This window comes from Oncorhynchus nerka, linkage group LG10 (genome assembly GCF_034236695.1).
Source record: "Oncorhynchus nerka isolate Pitt River linkage group LG10, Oner_Uvic_2.0, whole genome shotgun sequence".
Classification (NCBI taxonomy): Eukaryota; Metazoa; Chordata; class Actinopteri; order Salmoniformes; family Salmonidae; genus Oncorhynchus; species Oncorhynchus nerka.
In genome coordinates, this window is record NC_088405.1 from 67,535,702 (window position 1) to 67,562,553 (window position 26,852).

Here is a 26,852-nt window from a genome sequence, read left to right on the forward strand (position 1 = left end):
TTTTGACTGACTGGTTTCTTCTGGGAAAACAAACTGTTGCTTAGCAACCGGATACCAACATGTTCTGTGGGGAGAAAAAAAAGTGATAGATCCAATATTTGGATAATTGTTGTGATTGGAGGATAGCTGTGAGGCTTTTCGAATCAGGATCATCTCCTCTGTTCTCCGCAAGCTCATTATGGTAATGTTCATATTTGAAGATGGCAGAAAGGCTAGGGCCTGATCAGTACCTCCAGGCTCTGATCAGGCCCTACACCCAAACAAGGGCACTGCGTTCATCCACCTCTGGCCTGCTCGCCTCCCTACCACTGAGGAAGTACAGTTCCGACTCAGCCCAGTCAAAACTGTTCGCTGCTCTGGCCCCCCAATGGTGGAACAAACTCCCTCACGACGCCAGGACAGCGGAGTCAATCACCACCTTCCGGAGACACCTGAAACCCCACCTCTTTAAGGAATACCTAGGATAGGATAAAGTAATCCCTCTCACCCCCCTTAAAAGATTTAGATGCACTACTGTTCCACTGGATGTCATAAGGTGAATGCACCAATTTGTAAGTCGCTCTGGATAAGAGCGTCTGCTAAATGCCTTAAATGTAATGTAAATGTAGTCCCTGGCAATGACAAGGAGTGGAATGTTAGCTAAAGAGACTGGTACTCAGGCTAGAATGTCTCTGCTGTAACCAAGAAGTTTGATCTAGACATCTAGCTGCTTAGCTAGCAATTTAAGAAACCAAATGCAAAGCTGGAGTCCTGAACTGATATAATTTATTTGTCACATCTTAGACTTCAAAATTATACTTTTTTAAACCGTATTGACAATCTTGCGGTCTGTATTTAAAAATACCCCGTTATAAGGTATATCGCTCAAGCCTACCCACAGTACGACAGACCCCCACCATCAAATTACACGAGCAGATTACTTTAAAATATTGGGCTGGCAGAACATGCAGCAGAGGGGTTCGTTTGATGTAGCTCAGTGGGTCTGAGAACTGCCCATATGGCCAACCTGCTCCAGCCTCTGCTTACTTTAGATTACAGAATGCAGTTTCAGCCCAGGCTCTTGTCTCTCTCGTGTGTGTGTGTGTGTGTGTGGTGTGTGTGCGTGCGTGCGCCCACTGTATGTATGCTTTTTAATTTTGTTCCATATAATTCAGATAGTTTCATCTTGGCTTTCATGGATTTTCATGTGTTGGTACAACCAGGCTGTAGTAAACCGTATAGATAATTTCAGTGGTATTGCATTTTACACATAGTCGTCTGAGAGGATTTTGAACACTTTCCTCAGCACACAATGCTACATCAAGGGGATATAGCCTGGCAGCCTAGTTTAAAAAAAAAAAACTTTAAAAAAGCAGCATTTTTCTTTGACGGCAAGGCGACTGACTGTCAAAAGGATTTTTCTGTGGCGGCAGCATGTGACAACTCCATTCTCTATGGACTGTAGTTCCATGCGGAGGCTTAAAGCGCTTATTGAATTGAATGGAGAGAATCTTTAGCTCCGTTGATGTCCCAAGGAAATTATGTTTATTCGTTCTAAGAATAACTCCTTGAGAATATGATGCTCCAGTTGGATGATGAGCAGAGCAACAGTGTCAGTTTTTTATGTGTCAACCTATTCTTTCTGCTGTTTTTTCCTGTGTGGTTCACATTTTACTGATGTGTAGCACTTGACCTCCTAAAAATGTGTAGTTTTATGAAGGCTCTATTTCGAAGATTTGAAATGCTGCTTCCATAATCCTGTTTAACCAAAACACTGTTAAAAACCTTAACTGAAATCTCCAACTGCTAATGTGAACAGAGTGTGAACAGAGGCACTGTCAGATGAAATCCTGATTTTCATTTTAGAAATAACAGACTTAGAATTAGACATTCTAATTCTATGAGTAGCCCCTAGGTGCTCATGAAGGGAATGCTATGCAATCAGTGTGCGCTATTAGGCTAGTGGACTTCATCTCTCTCTCTCCTCCCTCTGTGTGTCCAGGTGTAGCCCATTGCCTGGAGATTACGTCCCAGGGGCCCACGTCCATAGAGAAGGCCAGCAGTGAGAGCGTCAAGCTGGACTGCCAGTTCTCTCTGGCCCCCGAGGACTCTGGCCCCCTGGACATCGAATGGAGCCTGCTGGCCTCTGACAACCAGAAAGAGGATAAAGTGGTGAGTGGGTGGTTATATGTGGTCCCTCCAAGTGGTTGGTATGTGGGGGGGTTTTCATCCCTGAAAAAGTTTTTGGGTTATTCCTGCTCTCGTATGTCAGTAGTCATGCTCTGTCAGAACTAGTCAATGTTATCCATTGTTACAACAGAAGTGTTATGCCAGTCTTAGTGTTGTGTCAGAAGCAGCAACCGGAACTGGTTAACCAGAGGCAAAGAGAGAGCCATGCTTAAAGGTCTGTCTGCTTTGATACAGTACCTGCCATTTGAGAAGTAAAAGGAGAAGTCAGGTTTTTCCCCCTTTTGTTAAGCAGTTCTCTTTCACACAACCCCCAAACATGACTAAAAATAGGTTAATGTTTTACTTGTTCCATCTTTTAAAGCTCTATAAAATAGCCCGTGTGTGTGTGTGTGTGTGTGTGTGTATGGCATGGAGCTCTTTCAGTGTGTGTGCAAGCATGCACTGTCCACACCCATTAGCGTGTGAAAAGGAGTATGTGGGTGCATTAGTTGGCTCTCGTAACCTCAACCACCTGCTCTCTGCATGGTGCCTCTATTGAGTGGAATGCCACCTCACAGCCATGCTGTGGGAACCCAGCAGCTCCCTGTGTACAGGCCATGTCATCCCTCTATAGCTTGGAGGTATGGGGTGCACCAAGCTGCTGATAATAGATAGATCCACATAGCCCATGCACTGCCAGGGGGCATGTAGCTAGAAGCCTAGAGATGGATAAGGTAACTGAGCTAAACGACTACCGCCCCGTAGCACTCACTTCCGTCATCATGAAGTGCTTTGAGAGACTAGTCAAGGACCATATCACCTCCACCCTACCTGACACCCTAGACCCACTCCAATTTGCTTACCGCCCAAATAGGTCCACAGACGACGCAATCTCAACCACACTGCACACTGCCCTAACCCATCTGGACAAGAAGAATACCTATGTGAGAATGCTGTTCATCGACTACAGCTCAGCATTTAACACCATAGTACCCTACAAACTCCTCATCAAGCTCGAGACTCTGGGTCTCGACCCCACCCTGTGCAACTGGGTACTGGACTTCCTGACGGGCCGCCCCCAGGTGGTGAGGGTAGGTAACAACATCTCCACCCCGCTGATCCTCAACACTGGGGCCCCACAAGGGTGCGTTATGAGCCCTCTCCTGTACTCCCTGTTCACCCACGACTGCGTGTCCATGCACCGCTCCAACTCAATCATCAAGTTTGCGGACGACACTACAGTGGTAGGCTTGATTACCAACAACGACGAGACGGCCTACAGGGAGGAGGTGAGGGCCCTCGGAGTGTGGTGTCAGGAAAATAACCTCACACTCAACGTCAACAAAACTAAGGAGATGATTGTGGACTTCATGAAACAGCAGAGGGAACACCCCCCTATCCTCATCGATGGAACAGTAGTGGAGAGGGTAGCAAGTTTTAAGTTCCTCGGCATACACATCACAGACAAACTGAATTGGTCCACCCACAGACAGCATCGTGAAGAAGGCGCAGGTAGGGGCGAGGAGAGGGACGGAAGCTATACTGTTACACTGGCAATACTATAGTGCTTATAAGAACATTCAATAGTCAAAAGGTATATAACATACAAATGGTATAGAAATAAATAGTCCGATAATTCCTATAATAACTACAACCTAAAACTTCTTACCTGGGAATATTGAAGACTCATGTTAAAAGGAACCACCAGCTTTCATATGTTCTCATGTTCTGAGCAAGAAACTTAAACGTTAGCACATATTGCACTTTACTTTCTTCTCCAACACTGTGTTTTAGCATTATTTAAACCAAATTTTACACATTTCATTATTTATTTGAGACTAAATTGATTTTTACTTATGTATTATATTAAGTTCAAATAAAAGTGTTCATTCAGTATTGTTGTAGTTGTCATTATTACAAATTAATTAATCTGCCAATTAATCGGTATCTGCTTTTTTTTGGTCCTCCAATAATCGTTATCGGCGTTGAAGAATCATAATCATTCGACCTGTAATAGAGACTGCCAGAGGTCCGGACAACAGGCCCTCCGATTTGACACACTGAACTCTATCTGACAAGTAGTTGCTGAACCAGGCGAGGCAGTCATTTGAGAAGCCAAGGCTATTGAGTCTGCCGATAAGAATGCGGTGATTGGACTTTATGGAGAATTTCCCCCCACATCTCATTGTTTGAATCTCTATATAATCCTCACATAATGTTTCACACATAATGTATAATATGTAGCCTACGGCAGGTGACCCATGTCTCCATGATCCAATGTCTCATAATTTTTTTTATTGTATGTTTGTATATATAATTATAATGATTATTTTTTTGATACGCTCGTCTGTTACTGTCACTTTGTCCTATCGTTATCTAATATCTTTTCACTTTTGTTTTGAATGTTCTTAATTGGAAAATGCAAAAAAATAAATAAAAGAATGCGGTCATTGACAGAGTCGAAAGCCTTGGCCAAGTCGATGAAGACGGCTGCACAGTAATGTCTTTTATCGATAGCGGTTATGATATCGTTTAAGACCGTGAGCATGGTTGAGGTGCACCCATGACCAGCTCGGAAGATTGCATAGTGGAGAAGGTTCTTTGGGGTTCTAAATGGTCGGTGATCTGTTTTGTTAACTTGGCTTTCAAAGATTTTAGAAAGGCAGGGCTGGATGGATATAGGTCTGTAACAGTTTGGGTCTAGAGTGACTCCCCCTTTTAAGAGGGGGATGACCGCGGCAGCTTTCCATTCTTTGGGGATCTCAAACGATACAAAAGATAGGTTGAACAGGCTAGTAATAGGGGTTGCATCAATTTTGGCAGATAATTTTACAAACAGAGGGTCCAGATTGTCTAGCCCAGTTGATTTGTAGGGATCCAGATTTTGCAGCTCTTACAGAACATCAGCTGTCTGGATTTGGGTGAAGGAGAAGCAGGGGGGCTTGGGTAAGTTGCTGCAGGGGGTGCTGAGATGTTGGCCGGGGTAGAGGTAGCCAGGTGGAAAGCATGGCCAGCCGTAGAAAAATGCTTATTGAAATAATCGATTATCGTAGATTTATTGGTGGTGACATTGTTTCCCATCCTCAGTGCAGTTGGCAGCTGGGAGGAGGTGCTCTTATTCTCCATGGTCTTTAGTGTCCCAAAACGTTTGGGAATTAGTGCTACAGGAAGCAAATGTCTGTTTCATAAAGCTAGCCTTAGCTTTCCTAACTGACTTGAGTATATTGGTTCCTGACTTCCCTGAAAAGTTGTATATAGCGGGGGCTATTCGATGCTAATGCAACGCCACATGATGTTTTTGTGCTGGTCAAGGGCAGTCAAGTCTGGGGTGAACCAAGGGCTATATCTGTTCTTAGTTCTACATTTTGTTTTGAATGGGGCATGCTTATTTAAGAAGCACTTTTGAAGAACAACCAGGCATCCTCTACTGATGGGATGAGGTCAGTATCCTTCCAGGATACCCGGGTCAGGTCGATTAGAAAGGCCTGTTCACTGAAGTGTGTTAGCGAGTGTTTGTCAGTGATGAGGGGTGATCATTTGACTGCGGACCCATTTCGCACGCAGGCAATGAGGCAGTGATCGCTGAGATCCTGGTTGAAGACAGCAGAGGTGTATTTAGAGGGCAAGTTGGTCAGGGTGATATCTAAGAGGGTGCCCATGGTTACGGATTTAGGGTTGTACCTGGTAGGTTCCTTGATAATATGTGTGAGTTTGAGGGCATCTAGTTTATATTTTAGGATGGCCGGGGTGTTAAGCATGTCCCAGTTTAGGTCACCTAACAGTACGAACTCTGAAGATAGATGGGGGGGCGATCAATTCACATATGGTGTCCAGGGCACAGCTGGGGGCCGAAGGGGGTCTATAACAAGCGGCAATGGTGTCTTGGTGGTAGAAGCTGTTTAGAAGCCTCTTGGACCTAGAATTGTCGCTCCGGTATTGCCTGCCGTGCGGTAGCAGAGAGAACAGTCTATGACTTGGATGGCTGGAGTTTTGCAGAATTTAGAGGTCCTGGATGGCAGGAAGCTTGGCCCCGGTGATGTACTGGGCCGTACGCACTACCCACTGTTGTGCCTTGTGGTCGAAGGCCGAGCAGTTGCCATACCAGGCAGTGATGCAACACGTCAGGATGCTTTCTGGTGCAGCTGTAGAACCTTTTGAGGATCTTAGCACCCATGCCAAATCTTTTCAGTCTCCTGAGGGGGAATAGGTTTTGTCATGCCTTCTTCACGACTGTTTTGGTGTGTTTGGACCATGTTAGTTTGTTGGTGATGTGGACAACAAGGAACTTGAAGCTCTCGACCTACTTCACTACAGCCCCGTCGATGAGAATGGGGGCGTGCTCAGTCCTCCTTTTCCTGTAGTCCACAATCATCTCCTTTGTCTTGATCACATTGAGGGAGAGGTTGTTGTTGTTCTGGCACCACATGGCCAGGTCTCTGACCTCCTTCCTATTGGCTGTCTCATTTTTGTCAGTGATCGGCCTTCCACTGTTGTGTCATTGGCAAATTTAATGATGGTGTTAGAGTCGTGCCTGGCCATGCAGTCATGAGTGAACAGTGAGTACAAGAGGGGACTGAGCACCCACCCCTGAGGGGCCCCCGTGTTGAGGATCAGTGTGGTGGATGTGTTGTTACCTACCCTTACCACATGGGGCGGCCCGTCAGGAGGTCCAGGATCCAGTTGCAGAGGGAAGTGTTTAGTCTCAGGGTCCTTAGCTTCATGAGGAGCTTTGAGGGCACTATGATGTTGAACTCTGAACTGTAGTCAATTAATAGCATTCCAGGTGTGAAAAGGGCAGTGTGGAGTGTAATATAGATTGCATGATCTGTTGGTGTGGAATGCAAATTGGAGTGGGTCTAGGGTAGACGTCGACCGATTATGATTTTTCATCGCCGATACCGCTTAATCGGACGTTTAAAAAAAAAAAGTGTTTATTTTGTTTATTTTTATTTTTTATATATATATTTTATATATGTAATAATGACAATTACAACAATACTGAATGAACGCTTTTATTTGAACTTTAATATAATACATAAGTAAAATCTATTTAGTCTCAAATAAATAATAAAACGTATAAAAGTTGGTTTAAATAATGCGAAAACACAGTGTTGGAGAAGAAAGTAAAAGTGCAATATGTGCCATGTAAAAAAGCTACCGTTTAAGATCCTTGCTCAGAACATGAGACCACATGAAAGCTGGTGGTTCCTTTTAACATGAGTTTTCAATATTCCCAGTTAAGAAGTTTTAAGTTGTAGTTATTATAGGACTATTTCTCTCTCTACCGTTTTGTATTTAAATACCTTTGACTTTTGGATGTTCTTATAGGCACCATAGTATTGCCAACTTATCTCGGTCGTTGATAGGCTTGAAGTCATAAACAGCGCCATGCCGATTAATCGGTCAAACTCTGGTCTAGGGTTTCTGGGATAATAGTGTTGTTAGCCATGACCGACCTTACAAAGCGTTTCATTACAACAGACGTGAGTGCTACGGGTCGGTCGTCATTTAGACAGGCTACCTTAGTGTTCTTGGGCACAGGGACTATGGTGGTCTGCTTGAAACATGTTGGTATTACAGACTCAGACAGGGAGAGATGTCAGTGAAGACACTTGTCAGTTGGTCAGCGCATGCTTGGACTACACGTCCTGGTAATCCTTCTGGCCCAGCGGCCTTACTTACATCGGCTGCGGAGAGTGTGATCACACAGTCGTCCGGAACAGCTGATGCCTTCAGGCATGTTTCCGTGTTACTTGCCTCGAAGCGAGCATAGAAGTTATTTTGCTCGTCTGGTAGGCTCATGTCACTGGGCAGCTCTCGGCTGTGCTTCTCCTTGTAGTCTGTAATAGTTTGCATTCCTTGCCACATCCGACGAGTGTCTCAGTCGGTGTAGTACGATTTGATCTTAGTGCTGTATTAACGCTTTGCCTGTTTGATGGTTCATCAGAGGGCATAGTGGGATTTCTTATAAGCTTCAGCTTCAGAGTCCCGCTCCTTGAAACCGGCAGCTCATCCCTTTAGCTCAATGCGAATGTTGACTGTAATCCATGGTTTCTGGTTGGGGTATGTACGTACAGTCACTATGGGGACGACATCCTCGACACACTCTCTCTCTTTGTCCCCCAGGGCCTCAGTTTTTGGCCAGGGCTAGAAGTGGGTGAGTAGGAGCCCTTCCTTAGCTGTTCCTCACCCCATTCCTCTCTCCCTCCATCCCTGCCTCCCACTTCACTCCACGCAGCCCAGCCAAGGCTCCAGCCCCTGCCCTGCGCTCTCCTCTCCCTCTATTGTCTATGCTAGACTGGGGAGCAGTGCCTCAAGAGACCCCTGTTTTTGTTTTTGACCTACTTCATTGATTTAGAATGGGAACCACCAATAATTAACTGGTGGAAGTGGCAGATGAAAAAAAAACGTATTATAATAGAGCCATCATTGTTATCCCATGTTTGGCGTGCTCATGTGGATATACATGTAACTGTAGAATCCTGTGTGGTTGATTTTCTCATTGTGGTCGCCCTCCCCCTCTCAGCTGTAGATGTTGTAGTTTCCCTCTCTAGCTAGGCTACATTCAGCTGTAGACGTCATGTTGTAGTCTCCCTCCTCTCTAGCTAGGCTACATTCAGCTGTAGACATCATGTTGTCGTCTCCCTCCTCTTTAGCTAGGCTACATTCAGCTGTAGACATCATGTTGTAGTCTCCCTCTCTAACTAGGCTACATTCAGCTGTAGACATCATGTTGTAGTCTCCCTCTTTAGCTAGGCTACATTCAACTGTAGACATGTTGTAGTCTCCCTCCTCTCTAGCTAGGCTACATTCAGCTGTAGACATCATGTTGTAGTTTCCCTCTCTAGCTAGGCTACATTCAGCTGTAGACGTCATGTTGTAGTCTCCCTCCTCTCTAGCTAGGCTACATTCAGCTGTAGACATCATGTTGTCGTCTCCCTCCTCTCTAGCTAGGCTACATTCAGCTGTAGACATCATGTTGTCGTCTCACTCCTTTCTAGCTAGGCTACATTCAGCTGTAGACATGTTGTAGTCTCCCTCTCTAACTAGGCTACATTCAGCTGTAGACATCATGTTGTAGTCTCACTCCTTTCTAGCTAGGCTACATTCAGCTGTAGACATCATGTTGTAGTCTCCCTCCTCTCTAGCTAGGCTACATTCAGCTGTAGACATCATGTTGTCGTCTCCCTCCTCTTTAGCTAGGCTACATTCAGCTGTAGACATCATGTTGTAGTCTCCCTCTCTAACTAGGCTACATTCAGCTGTAGACATGTTGTAGTCTCACTCCTTTCTAGCTAGGCTACATTCAGCTGTAGACATCATGTTGTAGTCTCCCTCCTCTCTAGCTAGGCTACATTCAGCTGTAGACATGTTGTAGTCTCCCTCCTCTCTAGCTAGGCTACATTCAGCTGTAGACATGTTGTAGTCTCCCTCCTCTCTAGCTAGGCTACATTCAACTGTAGACATGTTGTAGTCTCCCTCCTCTCTAGCTAGGCTACATTCAGCTGTATACATCATGTTGTAGTCTCCCTCCTCTCTAGCTAGGCTACATTCAGCTGTAGACATGTTGTAGTCTCCCTCCTCTCTAGCTAGGCTACATTCAGCTGAAGACATGTTGTAGTCTCCCTCCTCTCTAGCTAGGCTACATTCAACTGTAGACATGTTGTAGTCTCCCTCCTCTCTAGCTAGGCTACATTCAACTGTAGACATGTTGTAGTCTCCCTCCTCTCTAGCTAGGCTACATTCAGCTGTAGACATGTTGTAGTCTCCCTCCTCTCTAACTAGGCTACATTCAGCTGTAGACATCATGTTGTAGTCTCCCTCCTCTCTAGCTAGGCTACATTCAGCTGTAGACATGTTGTAGTCTCCCTCCTCTCTAGCTAGGCTACATTCAGCTGTAGACATGTTGTAGTCTCCCTCCTCTCTAGCTAGGCTACATTCAGCTGTAGACATGTTGTAGTCTCCCTCCTCTTTAGCTAGGCTACATTCAGCTGTAGACATCATGTTGTAGTCTCCCTCCTCTCTAGCTAGGCTACATTCAGCTGTAGACATGTTGTAGTCTCCCTCCTCTCTAGCTAGGCTACATTCAGCTGTAGACATCATGTTGTAGTTTCCCTCTCTAGCTAGGCTACATTCAGCTGTAGACGTCATGTTGTAGTCTCCCTCCTCTCTAGCTAGGCTACATTCAGCTGTAGACATCATGTTGTCGTCTCCCTCCTCTCTAGCTAGGCTACATTCAGCTGTAGACATCATGTTGTAGTCTCCCTCCTCTCTAGCTAGGCTACATTCAGCTGTAGACATGTTGTAGTCTCCCTCCTCTCTAACTAGGCTACATTCAGCTGTAGACATCATGTTGTAGTCTCCCTCCTCTCTAGCTAGGCTACATTCAGCTGTAGACATGTTGTAGTCTCCCTCCTCTCTAGCTAGGCTACATTCAGCTGTAGACATGTTGTAGTCTCCCTCCTCTCTAGCTAGGCTACATTCAGCTGTAGACATGTTGTAGTCTCCCTCCTCTTTAGCTAGGCTACATTCAGCTGTAGACATCATGTTGTAGTCTCCCTCCTCTCTAGCTAGGCTACATTCAGCTGTAGACATCATGTTGTAGTCTCCCCCTAACTAGGCTCATTCAGCTAGCTATGTTGTAGGCTACATTCAGCTGTAGACATCATGTTGTAGTCTCCCTCCTCTCTAGCTAGGCTACATTCAGCTGTAGACATGTTGTAGTCTCCCTCCTCTTTAGCTAGGCTACATTCAGCTGTAGACATGTTGTAGTCTCCCTCCTCTCTAGCTAGGCTACATTCAACTGTAGACATGTTGTAGTCTCCCTCCTCTCTAGCTAGGCTACATTCAGCTGTAGACATGTTGTAGTCTCCCTCCTCTCTAGCTAGGCTACATTCAACTGTAGACATGTTGTAGTCTCCCTCCTCTCTAGCTAGGCTACATTCAACTGTAGACATGTTGTAGTCTCCCTCCTCTCTAGCTAGGCTACATTCAGCTGTAGACATGTTGTAGTCTCCCTCCTCTCTAACTAGGCTACATTCAGCTGTAGACATCATGTTGTAGTCTCCCTCCTCTCTAGCTAGGCTACATTCAGCTGTAGACATCATGTTGTAGTCTCCCTCCTCTCTAGCTAGGCTACATTCAGCTGTAGACATGTTGTAGTCTCCCTCCTCTCTAGCTAGGCTACATTCAGCTGTAGACATGTTGTAGTCTCCCTCCTCTCTAGCTAGGCTACATTCAGCTGTAGACATGTTGTAGTCTCCCTCCTCTCTAGCTAGGCTACATTCAGCTGTAGACATGTTGTAGTCTCCCTCCTCTTTAGCTAGGCTACATTCAGCTGTAGACATCATGTTGTAGTCTCCCTCCTCTCTAGCTAGGCTACATTCAGCTGTAGACATCATGTTGTAGTCTCCCTCTCTAACTAGGCTACATTCAGCTGTAGACATGTTGTAGTCTCCCTCCTCTCTAGCTAGGCTACATTCAGCTGTAGACATGTTGTAGTCTCCCTCCTCTCTAGCTAGGCTACATTCAACTGTAGACATGTTGTAGTCTCCCTCCTCTCTAGCTAGGCTACATTCAGCTGTAGACATGTTGTAGTCTCCCTCCTCTCTAGCTAGGCTACATTCAACTGTAGACATGTTGTAGTCTCCCTCCTCTCTAGCTAGGCTACATTCAACTGTAGACATGTTGTAGTCTCCCTCCTCTCTAGCTAGGCTACATTCAGCTGTAGACATCATGTTGTAGTTTCCCTCTCTAGCTAGGCTACATTCAGCTGTAGACGTCATGTTGTAGTCTCCCTCCTCTCTAGCTAGGCTACATTCAGCTGTAGACATCATGTTGTAGTCTCCTCCTCTCTAGCTAGGCTACATTCAGCTGTAGACATCATGTTGTAGTCTCACTCCTTTCTAGCTAGGCTACATTCAGCTGTAGACATGTTGTAGTCTCCCTCTCTAACTAGGCTACATTCAGCTGTAGACATCATGTTGTAGTCTCACTCCTTTCTAGCTAGGCTACATTCAGCTGTAGACATCATGTTGTAGTCTCCCTCCTCTCTAGCTAGGCTACATTCAGCTGTAGACATCATGTTGTAGTCTCCCTCCTCTTTAGCTAGGCTACATTCAGCTGTAGACATCATGTTGTAGTCTCCCTCTCTAACTAGGCTACATTCAGCTGTAGACATGTTGTAGTCTCACTCCTTTCTAGCTAGGCTACATTCAGCTGTAGACATCATGTTGTAGTCTCCCTCCTCTCTAGCTAGGCTACATTCAGCTGTAGACATGTTGTAGTCTCCCTCCTCTTTAGCTAGGCTACATTCAGCTGTAGACATCATGTTGTAGTCTCCCTCCTCTCTAGCTAGGCTACATTCAGCTGTAGACATGTTGTAGTCTCCCTCCTCTCTAGCTAGGCTACATTCAACTGTAGACATGTTGTAGTCTCCCTCCTCTCTAGCTAGGCTACATTCAGCTGTAGACATGTTGTAGTCTCCCTCCTCTCTAGCTAGGCTACATTCAGCTGTAGACATCATGTTGTAGTCTCCCTCCTCTCTAGCTAGGCTACATTCAGCTGTAGACATCATGTTGTAGGCTAGGCTACATTCAGCTGTAGACATGTTGTAGTCTCCCTCCTCTCTAGCTAGGCTACATTCAGCTGTAGACATGTTGTAGTCTCCCGCCTCTTTAGCTAGGCTACATTCAGCTGTAGACATCATGTTGTAGTCTCCCTCCTCTCTAGCTAGGCTACATTCAGCTGTAGAGATGTTGTAGTCTCCCTCCTCTCTAGCTAGGCTACATTCAGCTGTAGACATCATGTTGTAGTCTCCCTCCTCTCTAGCTAGGCTACATTCAGCTGTAGACATGTTGTAGTCTCCCTCCTCTCTAGCTAGGCTACATTCAGCTGTAGACATGTTGTAGTCTCCCTCCTCTTTAGCTAGGCTACATTCAGCTGTAGACATCATGTTGTAGTCTCCCTCCTCTCTAGCTAGGCTACATTCAGCTGTAGACATCATGTTGTCGTCTCACTCCTTTCTAGCTAGGCTACATTCAGCTGTAGACATGTTGTAGTCTCCCTCTCTAACTAGGCTACATTCAGCTGTAGACATCATGTTGTAGTCTCACTCCTTTCTAGCTAGGCTACATTCAGCTGTAGACATCATGTTGTAGTCTCCCTCCTCTCTAGCTAGGCTACATTCAGCTGTAGACATCATGTTGTCGTCTCCCTCCTCTTTAGCTAGGCTACATTCAGCTGTAGACATCATGTTGTAGTCTCCCTCTCTAACTAGGCTACATTCAGCTGTAGACATGTTGTAGTCTCACTCCTTTCTAGCTAGGCTACATTCAGCTGTAGACATCATGTTGTAGTCTCCCTCCTCTCTAGCTAGGCTACATTCAGCTGTAGACATGTTGTAGTCTCCCTCCTCTTTAGCTAGGCTACATTCAGCTGTAGACATCATGTTGTAGTCTCCCTCCTCTCTAGCTAGGCTACATTCAGCTGTAGACATGTTGTAGTCTCCCTCCTCTCTAGCTAGGCTACATTCAACTGTAGACATGTTGTAGTCTCCCTCCTCTCTAGCTAGGCTACATTCAACTGTAGACATGTTGTAGTCTCCCTCCTCTCTAGCTAGGCTACATTCAGCTGTAGACATCATGTTGTAGTCTCCCTCCTCTCTAGCTAGGCTACATTCAGCTGTAGACATCATGTTGTAGTCTCCCTCTCTAACTAGGCTACATTCAGCTGTAGACATGTTGTAGTCTCCCTCCTCTCTAGCTAGGCTACATTCAGCTGTAGACATGTTGTAGTCTCCCGCCTCTTTAGCTAGGCTACATTCAGCTGTAGACATCATGTTGTAGTCTCCCTCCTCTCTAGCTAGGCTACATTCAGCTGTAGAGATGTTGTAGTCTCCCTCCTCTCTAGCTAGGCTACATTCAGCTGTAGACATCATGTTGTAGTCTCCCTCCTCTCTAGCTAGGCTACATTCAGCTGTAGACATGTTGTAGTCTCCCTCCTCTCTAGCTAGGCTACATTCAGCTGTAGACATGTTGTAGTCTCCCTCCTCTTTAGCTAGGCTACATTCAGCTGTAGACATCATGTTGTAGTCTCCCTCCTCTCTAGCTAGGCTACATTCAGCTGTAGACATGTTGTAGTCTCCCTCCTCTCTAGCTAGGCTACATTCAGCTGTAGACATGTTGTAGTCTCCCTCCTCTCTAGCCAGGCTACATTCAGCTGTAGACATCATGTTGTAGTCTCCCTCCTCTCTAGCTAGGCTACATTCAGCTGTAGACATCATGTTGTAGTCTCCCTCCTCTCTAGCTAGGCTACATTCAACTGTAGACATGTTGTAGTCTCCCTCCTCTCTAGCTAGGCTACATTCAACTGTAGACATGTTGTAGTCTCCCTCCTCTCTAGCTAGGCTACATTCAACTGTAGACATGTTGTAGTCTCCCTCCTCTCTAGCTAGGCTACATTCAACTGTAGACGTCATGTTGTAGTCTCCCTCCTCTCTAGCTAGGCTACATTCAGCTGTAGACATCATATTGTGGTCTCCCGCCACAATCTCACCAGACCATTCCTTCATTCACAATGACCAAGTTTTTCTCTCCCTCTGAGCGGGTAGATATTAATTGACCAATCAGAACGGCACTCGGTGCATACACACACACAGCCTCCTTGTGCCCTGATGGGGTGATGTCATGTGTATTATTAGCAATTAGTGGCCTGTTAATAAGTCCACTGGCTGCAGGGCTGGCTTAGTGTATGTGACCATGCCCAATAGGATTAGTGCTGGTAGACCAGGGCTACACTGGACTACTGGATGTGCAATACTGATCTACTCTTCTAGGAGAGGAGAGGGAGAAAGGAGAAGAGGATGGGATAGCTGACGAAAGGAGAGAAGGGGATGGAGTAGAGGGAGTGGTTGAGATGGTGACTTGGGAGAGGAGTGTGAAAAGGAAGACTGGAGAAGAGGGAAGGAGGAGGGTGGCACTTAACTGTTCCCCAGAGAGCTCTAGAGGTTCATAACTGATGAGTTCTCGATGAGAGGGCTTAGGATGACCAGGAGGAGGATGACCCAACCATCTGAGACCCTTCACATAGAGCGGGTTATACTCACTGTTGACCTAGTAATACTATACGGACGACTGACAGTATCAGGACAGACAGACCTCTAATAACATCAGTCCTCATTGGATGTTTCCTCAACGGAATGCCCCCTATGACAAATTACTATTAGTCTCGTTACTGCACAGTCAAACTGACATATTTGTGTTCATAAAGTAGCAAAAAACAATGCACTGCTTACATCAGATTCTCTAATTAGAGGTTTGGGAATCGTGGTCTGTTGGTATAGCATTGTCCTACAGGCTTTATGGAGCCAGTGAAGCATAGCTAATGCACTTCTTACATGCCTACTGTAATAGTTCAGTAGCATTTGGCTCTCATCGCGGGAATACACACACAGATAGGCTGGAAGCAGGGTGACTACAATCATGGTAAAAATTCGTGAATGGTAGTTGCCTATAGTGCTTTAGTCTTGAGAGGAGTTGGGAGAATAGAACACCATATAGCTGCTTCAAATTCCTGGTGGGCTGATATAAACGTTGTGTCCTTGAAAGCACTAGAGCTTTGTTTACTAAAGAAAGTCCAAGTGTAGTGGTTCAGGTTTAACCTTGAGAATACATTTGGAGTGGAGGTACTTTTCTGAAACAGACCATAGAGGCATGGCTGAGTCAGGAGAAAAGCCTGTCTTTACCAAAGACACAACAACACTGTTGCTGGAGTAAGACCGACAGGGGAATTGAATGTACACAGGTGATGCCCCTCCCCTCACACATATGATGATGACATCGTCTTTAAATGGCCCCATGTAAATAACCTAACATTTGTCTTATTCCTGATGCTGCCACAGCTGTTGCAAGTATACTAGAGGTATTTTCACTTCTGCACTTTTTAATATTTTCTTTAATAGTTTATTACTATGTAAGGTGACTAAGTGTCCATTACAAGTGCAAAATAAAGTTGTCCACAGAGACTTTATCTGACCTCACCGTATGGATACTGTAATACTGGTCAACCTGTTCTGAATTAGCACTCGGGAATGAAAGTGTCCTTGTTTTCAACTTCAGTTGTCTGGTTTTCCCTCATGTCTGCCCTTTGATTTCCAGCATGATTGCCCTCTTGGAGTTTTTCTAGGATTTGTTTTATTGAGACGCATTCTTACATGCATGCAATGACTAAATCACCTTGTTAAGATCTTTTTTCAACTTGATCTATTTGCTTGCTGAATAGAAAGTTGAAATGTTACTTATTTCTCACTGTTTGAACAAGCTTGTTCACCAATTTTGTTCATGTGACCTACCTGAATAGAAATTGTACTTATTTCTCATGAGAACAAGTTGCCAATTTCTTATGTACAGTGCCTTGCGAAAGTATTCGGCCCCCTTGATCTTTGCGACCTTTTGCCACATTTCAGGCTTCAAACATAAAGATATAAAACTGTATTTTTTTGTGAAGAATCAACAACAAGTGGGACACAATCATGAAGTGGAACGACATTTATTGGATATTTCAAACTTTTTTAACAAATCAAAAACTGAAAAATTGGGCGTGCAAAATTATTCAGCCCCCTTAAGTTAATACTTTGTAGCGCCACCTTTTGCTGCGATTACAGCTGTAAGTCGCTTGGGGTATGTCTCTATCAGTTTTGCACATCGAGAGCACACCCATTCCTCCTTGCAAAACAGCTCGAGCTCAGTGAGGTTGGATGGAGAGCATTTGTGAACAGCAGTTTTCAGTTCTTTCCACAGATTCTCGATTGGATTCAGGTCTGGACTTTGACTTGGCCATTCTAACACCTGGATATGTTTATTTTTGAACCATTCCATTGTAGATTTTGCTTTATGTTTTGGATCATTGTCTTGTTGGAAGACAAATCTCCGTCCCAGTCTCAGGTCTTTTGCAGACTCCATCAGGTTTTCTTCCAGAATGGTCCTGTATTTGGCTCCATCCATCTTCCCATCAATTTTAACCATCTTCCCTGTCCCTGCTGAAGAAAAGCAGGCCCAAACCATGATGCTGCCACCACCATGTTTGACAGTGGGGATGGTGTGTTCAGGGTGATGAGCTGTGTTGCTTTTATGCCAAACATAACGTTTTGCATTGTTGCCAAAAAGTTCAATTTTGGTTTCATCTGACCAGAGCATCTTCTTCCACATGTTTGGTGTGTCTCCCAGGTGGCTTGTGGCAAACTTTAAACGACACTTTTTATGGATATCTTTAAGAAATGGCTTTCTTCTTGCCACTCTTCCATAAAGGCCAGATTTGTGCAATATACGACTGATTGTTGTCCTATGGACAGAGTCTCCCACCTCAGCTGTAGATCTCTGCAGTTCATCCAGAGTGATCATGGGCCTCTTGGCTGCATCTCTGATCAGTCTTCTCCTTGTATGAGCTGAAAGTTTAGAGGGACGGCCAGGTCTTGGTAGATTTGCAGTGGTCTGATACTCCTTCCATTTCAATATTATCGCTTGCACAGTGTTCCTTGGGATGTTTAAAGCTTGGGAAATCTTTTTGTATCCAAATCCGGACCTCTGAGACTATCACAGTGCAGGTGCATTTATACAGAGACTTGATTACACACAGGTGGATTGTATTTATCATCATTAGTCATTTAGGTCAACATTGGATCATTCAGAGATCCTCACTGAACTTCTGGAGAGAGTTTGCTGCACTGAAAGAAAAGGGGCTGAATAATTTTGCACGCCCAATTTTTCAGTTTTTGATTTGTTAAAAAAGTTTGAAATATCCAATAAATGTCGTTCCACTTCATGATTGTGTCCCACTTGTTGTTGATTCTTCACAAAAAAATACAGTTTTATATCTTTATGTTTGAAGCCTGAAATGTGGCAAAAGGTCGCAAAGTTCAAGGGGGCCGAATACTTTCGCAAGGCACTGTATGTGGATTTTTATGCTCATTGCACATTTATAAAACAGAAACTGAACAACTAGCACATACGTCTATGGCTAAAATGCTGCTAGCGGTAGGCCTACGTGGTACCGCAATGCCACGTACGACAAACGTTCGTTTTTTTGTTCATTTGTCTTGGGGTTTCAGTTCAATTATATTTAAAAAATGATCACAGTTTTCTGCTTCAAAAAAACGTTAAATGCATTATGTGAGTTGAATGCTCGAACACTGAATAAAACATTTAATCAAAGTCCCATGATGGTAGTGACTGTCCATTACTGCTTATCACTTATTGACCATCATTTATTCACATTACTTTAATAAAATGATTTTATTTAACTTTCAAGTCATCTCATCTGTATACAGCTGCTGCCTATGCTGTCTGACAAAATCACTATTTTAGTAGTTCTTCAAAGTAAATAAGGCATACCTTTATGAATACCAACTATCAATCAGGTATCAGCTATTTTCAGGCTTGCGAAGCAACTGCTTTCTATCCTCCTCGATTGCGGCTTCTATTCTCTCAGTCTCAGTGTCTGCTCCGCACAGACCAGACAAGTTTATGCAGGTGCGCAATGGGTTATGGTCAATGTAGTTAATTACCACATTTTCTGTGCTAAACTATGTAGAGTATTGGCCTGTTGGAAACTACAACTCCCACCCCTCCTTCCCATGTCAACTCCCACATCGCACTTTTCCGGCTTCATCTGATTTATCTTGACAAACTGTACATAGAGCTCACAGGAAAAAGTGAACAAAATGAATTCAAATCATTGAACCAATGTCAGAAAATCGCTCTGCACTAATAGTGAGATGTGCAATGTCATTTTGTTCCGATATTTTATTTATTAAAATAAGATACCTAGACTAGCTTTTAAGAGTCAATTAAAATAAAATGCCAAAATGGTATGCATAAATGTATTTTAACACACTAATCTTCAGGGGGCATTTTTCCCCATAGAGGGTGTTTTGCAGACAGTGGAGCAAAACACTTCTGTTTATATTGAATAACCACAACAAAATATTCTGCCCACTTATTTCTCTTAAAATGAGTTTGTCTAAGGATAGCCAGTATTCACATATCTAAATCTTACCAAACGTTGCTTTTATCTGTCCGTAAATAGACGATTTCCTCAGTTACCCTACTCTCGTTTTAGTTGGGTCGTTTTGGTTGGGTCGTTTTAGTAGGGTCGTTTTAGTAGGGTCGTTTTGGTTGGGTCGTTTTAGTAGGGTCGTTTTAGTTGGGTCGTTTTGGTTGGGTCGTTTTAGTTGGGTCGTTTTGGTTGGCTTGTTTTAGTAGGGTCTGCTCTGTTGGGAGATGAGACATAAAAACGGTATCGTTAGAAAGGGTACGTTTTCATCTAGTACAGTAAAATAATGTCTCTAAGAGTTTCGGTGTCCATATGACCATTTTTATTTTATTTATGATTATTTTTTATTCTATTGGGCCAAACCTGAAATGCAGAAGGAGAGTTGAAACTGCTTGCCAAAGAGGAAGAGGTGATCTTTCGTCTTTGTTGTTGTGAGCGGTAGGGTGAGAGGCTTGGCGTCTGTGTGATTGGCACAGTGCACACAGCGCATAAGGAGCGAACGGGAAGAGACCAAAAAGACAGCACTCATAAAAACAAAATCGTATTTTCTTTCGATAGTCATTTGGAACATTGTACTAAAACATTACATTCTGATGAATCTAATCAATGCAATATATTGCCCAGCCCTACATGCAGTGTGTGTGAGACTGAGTGCTTTGTTGCCTGTCTCTACCTCAGTGCCTCGGGCAATTTAATTTCCTCCCCTCCACCTTTTCATCTTGTTTTTACTGCTGATGCTCTGATCCCAGTGTTAGTTTGAGGTCTCCGTGTCTCTCCTGGGATCCAGGTGTTCTGCATTACAGGTTTAGTGGCTAATACAGTATGTTCAAGATGTATTCTAGCTAGACAGCCTTGGCTTGGCAGTCATGGGTTCTACACAAGGATCCCCAGCCGAGCTGCTAGACGATTCGCAGTCCATCTGGTTCTCTGTTTTTCTCTTCTTTCACTGCCTCCCAGCCCACCGCCCTCTGTTCTGTTTGTCTATCTTTCTCTTCTCTTCTCCAGCCTGGGTTGTCAGTACATGTGTATGATTAGGATCACGGCACACACCATGAGCTCCTGTATCTGACCATCTCCATGGAAAATGGAGAATGATGTCCCTGTTGTCTGCCTGCAGTGTGAGAGAATTACAATTGGAATCCTTTCATTTTTAGTTTGGCCCTCCCTCCCAATCCTTGTTTACTCTGCCTCTGTGCTTCTCCTGTGCGGCTAGTTGTCTGTTGGCTCCACCTTGACTCCATCTCCTGCCTTCTCCTCGTCGCTCTGTGTCGGAGGGAAGGGGGAGAGACAGACTGAGGTGGGGAGGTGCTGGAAGGTAGCGCTGGGGGCTGTTGCTGAGCCCAGGGCAGAGCTCTCTCTTGGTCTGTGTTGACACAGCAGGTGTTGATTTGACTCCACAGTAGGGCTTTGTTTGTTCCATGCCATACCACAGCTCAGCAGCATGGACATGAAAGGGCAAAAACAAGCCAGAGCCAGGCACTGCAGGTTGTTAGTGAGATAAGAATGTTACAAACTGACTCACTCTCCCTCAGTATCGGTTGTTTTAGTGAACAAAGACAGGGTGCCCGTTTGCAGTCTCGCAATAACAGCTTGGATTATTTTTCCAGGCTTGATTTCTTGTACATGTAGCTGCCTCACTAATTCTCTTTCTCTTCCTTGATTTATTTCTCCCTCTCTCCCTCCTTCCCATCTCTCTCCCTCCTTCCCATCTCTCTCCCTCCTTCCCATCTCTCTCCCTCCTTCCCATCTCTCTACCTCCTTCTATCCCATGTCTCTCCCCCTCCTTCCCATGTCTCTCCCCCTCCATCCCATGTCTCTCCCCCATCCATCCCATGTCTCTCCCCCTCCATCCCATGTCTCTCCCCCTCCTTCCCATGTCTCTCCCCCTCCTTCCCATGTCTCTCCCCCTCCTTCCCATGTCTCTCCCCCCCTCCTTCCCATGTCTCTCTCTCCCCCTCCTTCCCATGTCTCTCTCTCCCCCTCCTTCCCATCTCTCTCTCTCCTCATGTCCCCCTCCTTCCCATGTCTCTCTCTCTCCCCCTCCTTCCCATGTCTCTCTCTCTCCCCCTCCTTCCCATGTCTCTCTCTCTCCCCCTCCTTCCCATGTCTCTCTCTCTCCCCCCTCCTTCCCATGTCTCTCTCTCTCCCCCTCCTTCCCATGTCTCTCTCTCCCCCCCCTCCTTCCCATGTGTCTCTCCCCCTCCTTCCCATGTGTCTCTCTCTCTCTCCCCCCTCCTTCCAATGTGTCTCTCTCTCTCCCCCTCCTTCCCATGTGTCTCTCCCCCCTCCTTCCCATGTGTCTCTCTCTCTCTCCCCCTCCTTCCCATGTGTCCCCCTCCTTCCCTCTCTCTCTCTCCCCCTCCTTCCCATGTGTGTCTCTCTCTCCCCCTCCTTCCCATGTGTGTCTCTCTCTCCCCCCTCCTTCCCATGTGTGTCTCTCTCTCTCCCCCTCCTTCCCATGTGTCTCTCTCTCTCCCCCCTCCTTCCCATGTGTCTCTCTCTCTCTCCCCCCTCCTTCCCATGTGTCTCTCTCTCTCTCTCCCCCTCCTTCCCATGTGTCTCTCTCTCCCCCCTCCTTCCTGTGTGTCTCTCTCTCTCCCCCCTCCTTCCCGTGTGTCTCTCTCTCTCTCTCCCCCTCCTTCCCGTGTGTGTCTCTCTCTCTCCCCCCTCCTTCCCATGTGTCTCTCTCCAGGTGATCCTATACTCTGGGGACAGGGCCTATGAGGACTACTACCCTGCAGTGAAGGGGCGAGCCCACTTTAACTCAGCCGACCCGAAGAATGGTGACGCTTCCATCAACTTGACGGGTCTGAAGTCTAGCGACACTGGGACCTACCAGTGCAAGGTGAAGAAGGCCCCGGGCATCCGCAGCAGGAAGATGCTGCTGACTGTCATGGGTGAGTGAGACACCACGGGTGACATTTTAAATCTTAAACAGCCACTACTTTACCTATCTATCTATTGTGTGAAAACGCCAAACACAATGCCCTTTTAAAGGGAACATGTGGCTGACTAGATGCAATGCCCCCCTCTAAAATGGTGCGGTGCAGTAGAGGTTGGTGGGGGATGTATAGGAAGACAGGCTCATTGTAATGGCTGGAATGGAATTAATGGAATGGTATCAAATGTATGGAAACCACATTTGACACCATTCTATTAATTCCATTCTAGCCATTACAATGAGCCTGTCCTCATATAGCTCCTCCCACCAACCTCCCCTGGTGTGGTGGTATGTTTAACCTTCCTAGTGGGGTCATAGATTGCAGTCCCATTCAATCCATAGACTGATAGGAAAGAGCTAGGTCACTATTATCAGATGACATCAAAACGCCCAATAGCCTACTAATTGCCAATTTAATATAGCTAATTGACAATAGTCTTGTGAAATGTACAATGCGTACATGACTGATTTGTCATCACTAGGGTGTGAGATAAGCAGAACATTCATAGTGATGATTATACTAATCCAGCTGCTATATACTCACACACTTCCCTGTGCAACCAGACTTGCGGTGTGTGGCTTGCCTGACGACTCAAACGGAATCCTTCCACTGCTCTGTTTGATACCCACACTAAACTACATGACCAAAAGTATGTGGACATGGTCGTCTTTCCAAAATTATGGTCATTAATATGGAGTTTGTCCCCCCCTTGCTGCTATAACATCCTCCACTCTTCTGAGAAGACTTTCCACTAGATGTTGGAACATTGCTGCCGGGTCTTGATTCCATTCAGCCACAAGCGTAAGGGAGGTCGGGCTATGATGTTGGCGATTAGGCCTGGTTCGCAGTCGGCGTTCCAATTCATCCCAAAGGTGTTCAATGGGGTTGAGGTCAGGGCTCTGTACAGGCCAGTCAAGTGGTAATCAAGCCTACTACTGTTGTGTTATCTGCAAACTTGATGATTGAGTTGGAGGCATGCTTGGCCACGCAGTCAATGGTGAACAGGGACTACAGGGGGGGCTGAGCATGCACCCTTGTGAGGCCCCAGTGTTGAGGATCAGTGGAGTGGAGTTCGTTTCCTACCTTCACCACCTGGGGGAGGCCCGTCAGGAAGTCCAGTACCCAGTTGCACAGGGAAGGGTTCAGACCCAGGGCTTCAAGCTTAATGATGAGCTTGGAGGGTACTATGGTATTAAATGCTGAGCTATAGTCAATAAACAGCATTCTTACATAGGTATTCCTCTTGTCCAGATGGGATAGGGAAGTGTGCAGAGTGATGGCGATTGCATCTGTGGATCTATTGGGGCAATAAGCAAATTGAAGTGGGTCTAGGGTGGCAGGTAAGGTAGTCTCTCAAAGCACTTCATGGTGACAGAGGTTAGTGCTATGGGGCGATAGTCATGTTCAGTTACCTTTGCCTTCTTGGGTACAGGAACAATGGTGGCCGTCTTGAAGCATGTGATGACAGCAGACTGGGATAGGGAGAGATTGAAATTGCCTGTAAACACACCAGCCAGCTGGTCTGCGCATGCTCTGAGGACACTGCTAGGGATGCCATCTGGTCCGGCAGCCTTGCGAGGGTTAACGCGCTTAAATATCTTACTCACGTTGGCCACGGAGAGCCCACAGTCCTTTGTAGCGGGCTGCGTCAGTGGCACTGTGTTATCCTCAAAGCGTGCCAAGAATATGTTTAGCCTGTCCGGAAGCAAGACGTCGGTCTCGGCGACGTGGCTGGTTTTCCTTTTGTAGTCTGTGATTGTCTGTAGTCCCTGCCACATACGTCTGGCATCTGAGCCGTTGAATTGCGACTCCACTTTATCTCTATACTGACGTTTAGCTTTGTTTCTTCGCGTTGCAGAGTGAATAACTACACTGTTTATATTCTGCCATGTTATCAGTTTCCTTGCTATGGTTAAATGCAGTGGTTTGAGCAAATGCTATCATCTATCCACGGTTTCTGGTTAGGGTAGGTTTTAATAGTCACAGAGGGTACTACATCTCCTATACACTTCCTTATAAACTCAGTCACTGCATCCATGTTTGCATCAAGATTATTTTCACAGGCTACCTGGAACATATCCCAGTCCACGTGATTAAAACAATCCTGAAGCATGGATTCTGATTGGTCAGACCAGCATTGAATAGTACAAAGCACAGGCACTTCCTGTTTGAGTTTCTGCCTATAGGACGGGAGGAGCAAGATGGAGTCGTGGTCAGATTTGCCGAAAGGAGGGCGGGGGAGGGCCTTGTAAGCATTCCGGAAGTTTGAATAGCAATGGTCAGGAGTCTTAGTAACACGAGTAGGACAGTCGATGTGTTCATAGAACTTCGACAGCCTAGTCCTCAGATTTGCTTTGTTAAAATCCCCAGCGACAATAAATGCAGCCTCAGGATATGTGGTTTCTGGCTTGCATGAAGTTCTTTGAGGACAGTCAAGGTTTCGGCTTGATGTGATATGTAAACAGCCATGGCGGAGGAGAATTCTCTTGGGTGATAATATGGTCGGCATTTAATTGTGAGGTATTCTAGGTCAGGTGAACAAAAGCACTTGAGTTTCTGTATGTTCCTAGAATTACACCATTATTCCTTAATCATGAAACACCCCCCTCCGCACTTCTGCTTCCCCGAGAGATATTTTTTCCTGTCTGCGCGATGTACTGAGAATCCTGCGTATCCCGAGAGAGCCATGTTTCCGAGTATCAAAGCCAAATGCCGAATTTTCAAAACACCACTTTACCCATGTGTGTTCTGACTCTGGCCCTACCCATCGATATCTGGTCTCAATCAGAACCATTAGAATGTGTTTGTGTTCTAGAAATCGTCGGGGAGGTATTCAGATCCAGACTCATTGCGGAGAACAAACTAACATCTGTGGGTGTGGCGTATTGTTTGGCCGAATCAAGGAGTCTGGGTAGCCAGGCAAGTGTATGGCTGTTCCTGTGTAAACTTTACTCTGAAACTCCCCCAGTCACTCAACCATTCAGCATATGTACATACTGTATGAAAAGTGGTGTGGGCTGACTGATGTGATCAAACAACATAGGAACTATTACTAAGGCCCTGCACACTTTATCGTAAATACTGCCAGTGCCTGGATAAAGTATGATTAGGACTCTGTTGTTTTCCTGGTTAACAACATCTCTCTTTTGAGAAATTGGTGTTGTGACACAATTCGTTGGTGTTATATTTAACTGCCTTAACCAGGAAGTTGTGTCCAAAACAAACTGGTTTCTAGTCATTAATTTACACCAGTAAGCCTGGCTCGAAGCCTCTCTCTCAGTTCTACAGGGAGGAAGATAAATTGATTCAGTAATGTTCAATGATTACCTGAGCCAGCCGAGAGATGGGCTTGAGCTGACTAGAGCAAATACAATGCAGAGTCATTTCTCCTAAGTTGGCCACAGAGCTGATGATGTAGTGTCTGTCGATACTTACTTGCTGCTGCCCGGTAGTGGGTCTGACAGGCCTAAAGCCATTGACCCCTGGGGCAGAGCTGTTCCTATTCTCTAGGGGAGCAGTGTGACAAGGAGACATGAAGATCTCTTGCCTGCTCCCCAGTATATCTTCAGTTCTCCTTTTTTTTATGAACAATAATAAATCAATACAAAGTTAAATGGGAAACATAAGTATTCATAAAGAGTATATAAAGGACTGTTGGGCTCGGGGGTACAATAACACATTACACAAGGACCTTAACATGCTGACCACACTGCTCGTCCGTTTCAACAAGAGTCTGCTTAGCCAGACGCTAAAATATAACTTGGTTAGATTTGTGACGCTAGATGCGCTGCAAGTCTCGCCTCACCTCATTGGTTTTTAGGAGCACATATCCACGTGGGTGATTGAAAGATGAACTGAGGTTCATACTCCAGTCTTGTCGGTATTGGTAATGCACCTTGAAGTGAGTTGCCAACCGCCATGTAAAGTCCGAAGAAGAAGAAGCCTGAACGAGACGAGATTACTGGAAACAAACTTGGTTTACCCTTTTATCAGTGGATTAATTGTCGCAGTAGAGGACCTTGTGCATTTCGGGTAAAATAACAACCTAAAGTTTATCCCAGGAGAAAGTAGCTAGCAACAGCAAGCTAGCTAGCTAAATTGCCATAAATGTTTAATGCTTTTTGACCTCTCCCCAAATTAATATAGTTGGTTCAGAGTTTGTTTTGATATTTTAACCTGCGTGTCCTGATCGCGTCTGGTGTGGGTGGACAAAATCAACGTGCGCACGCCAGCGGTCTAATCAGCATGTAAGGGATATGCACACATTTGATCATTTTTTTGTTGGTGGAGTTTTTGTAAATATACATTTGTGAATCTGAATTTTGTCCAAAAGAATAATACAATGAATTCCCATCAGGTCACAATGTAAATGTTCCAGAGAACTTTGGCAGACATGGTCACTCCGACATGTCACACACACTCTCAGATGTACACGTGCGCACACACACACTAGCGCTAAGAGATGATTACTTTTTGAGGACGGTTTGGTTTCGGTTCAATTATAAAAACATTATGGTTTTGATGAGTTTTTTTTACATGAAATGGATTATGCATTATGTGGGTTGAATTCTGTAACACTGAATAAAACAATCAGTCCCATGATGGTAGTGACTGCCCATTACTGCTTATCACTTATTAACCATCACTTATTCACAATACTTGAATGAAATCTTTGATTTGTTTTATGACTTTTATAATTCAAGTCCTCATCTC

At 45.2% G+C, this 26,852-nt stretch overlaps 1 protein-coding gene across 1 annotated transcript in view; it reads left to right on the forward strand.

The window, feature by feature from the left end:
* LOC115135904 (coxsackievirus and adenovirus receptor homolog) overlaps window positions 1-26,852 on the forward strand; it is a 108,483-nt gene that overhangs the window by 66,387 nt on the left and 15,244 nt on the right. The window contains exons 2-3 of the mRNA XM_029671090.2: window positions 1,982-2,151; window positions 21,890-22,094. Of these exons, the coding sequence (XP_029526950.1) occupies window positions 1,982-2,151; window positions 21,890-22,094 (375 nt within the window). The remainder of the gene's footprint in view (window positions 1-1,981; window positions 2,152-21,889; window positions 22,095-26,852) is intronic.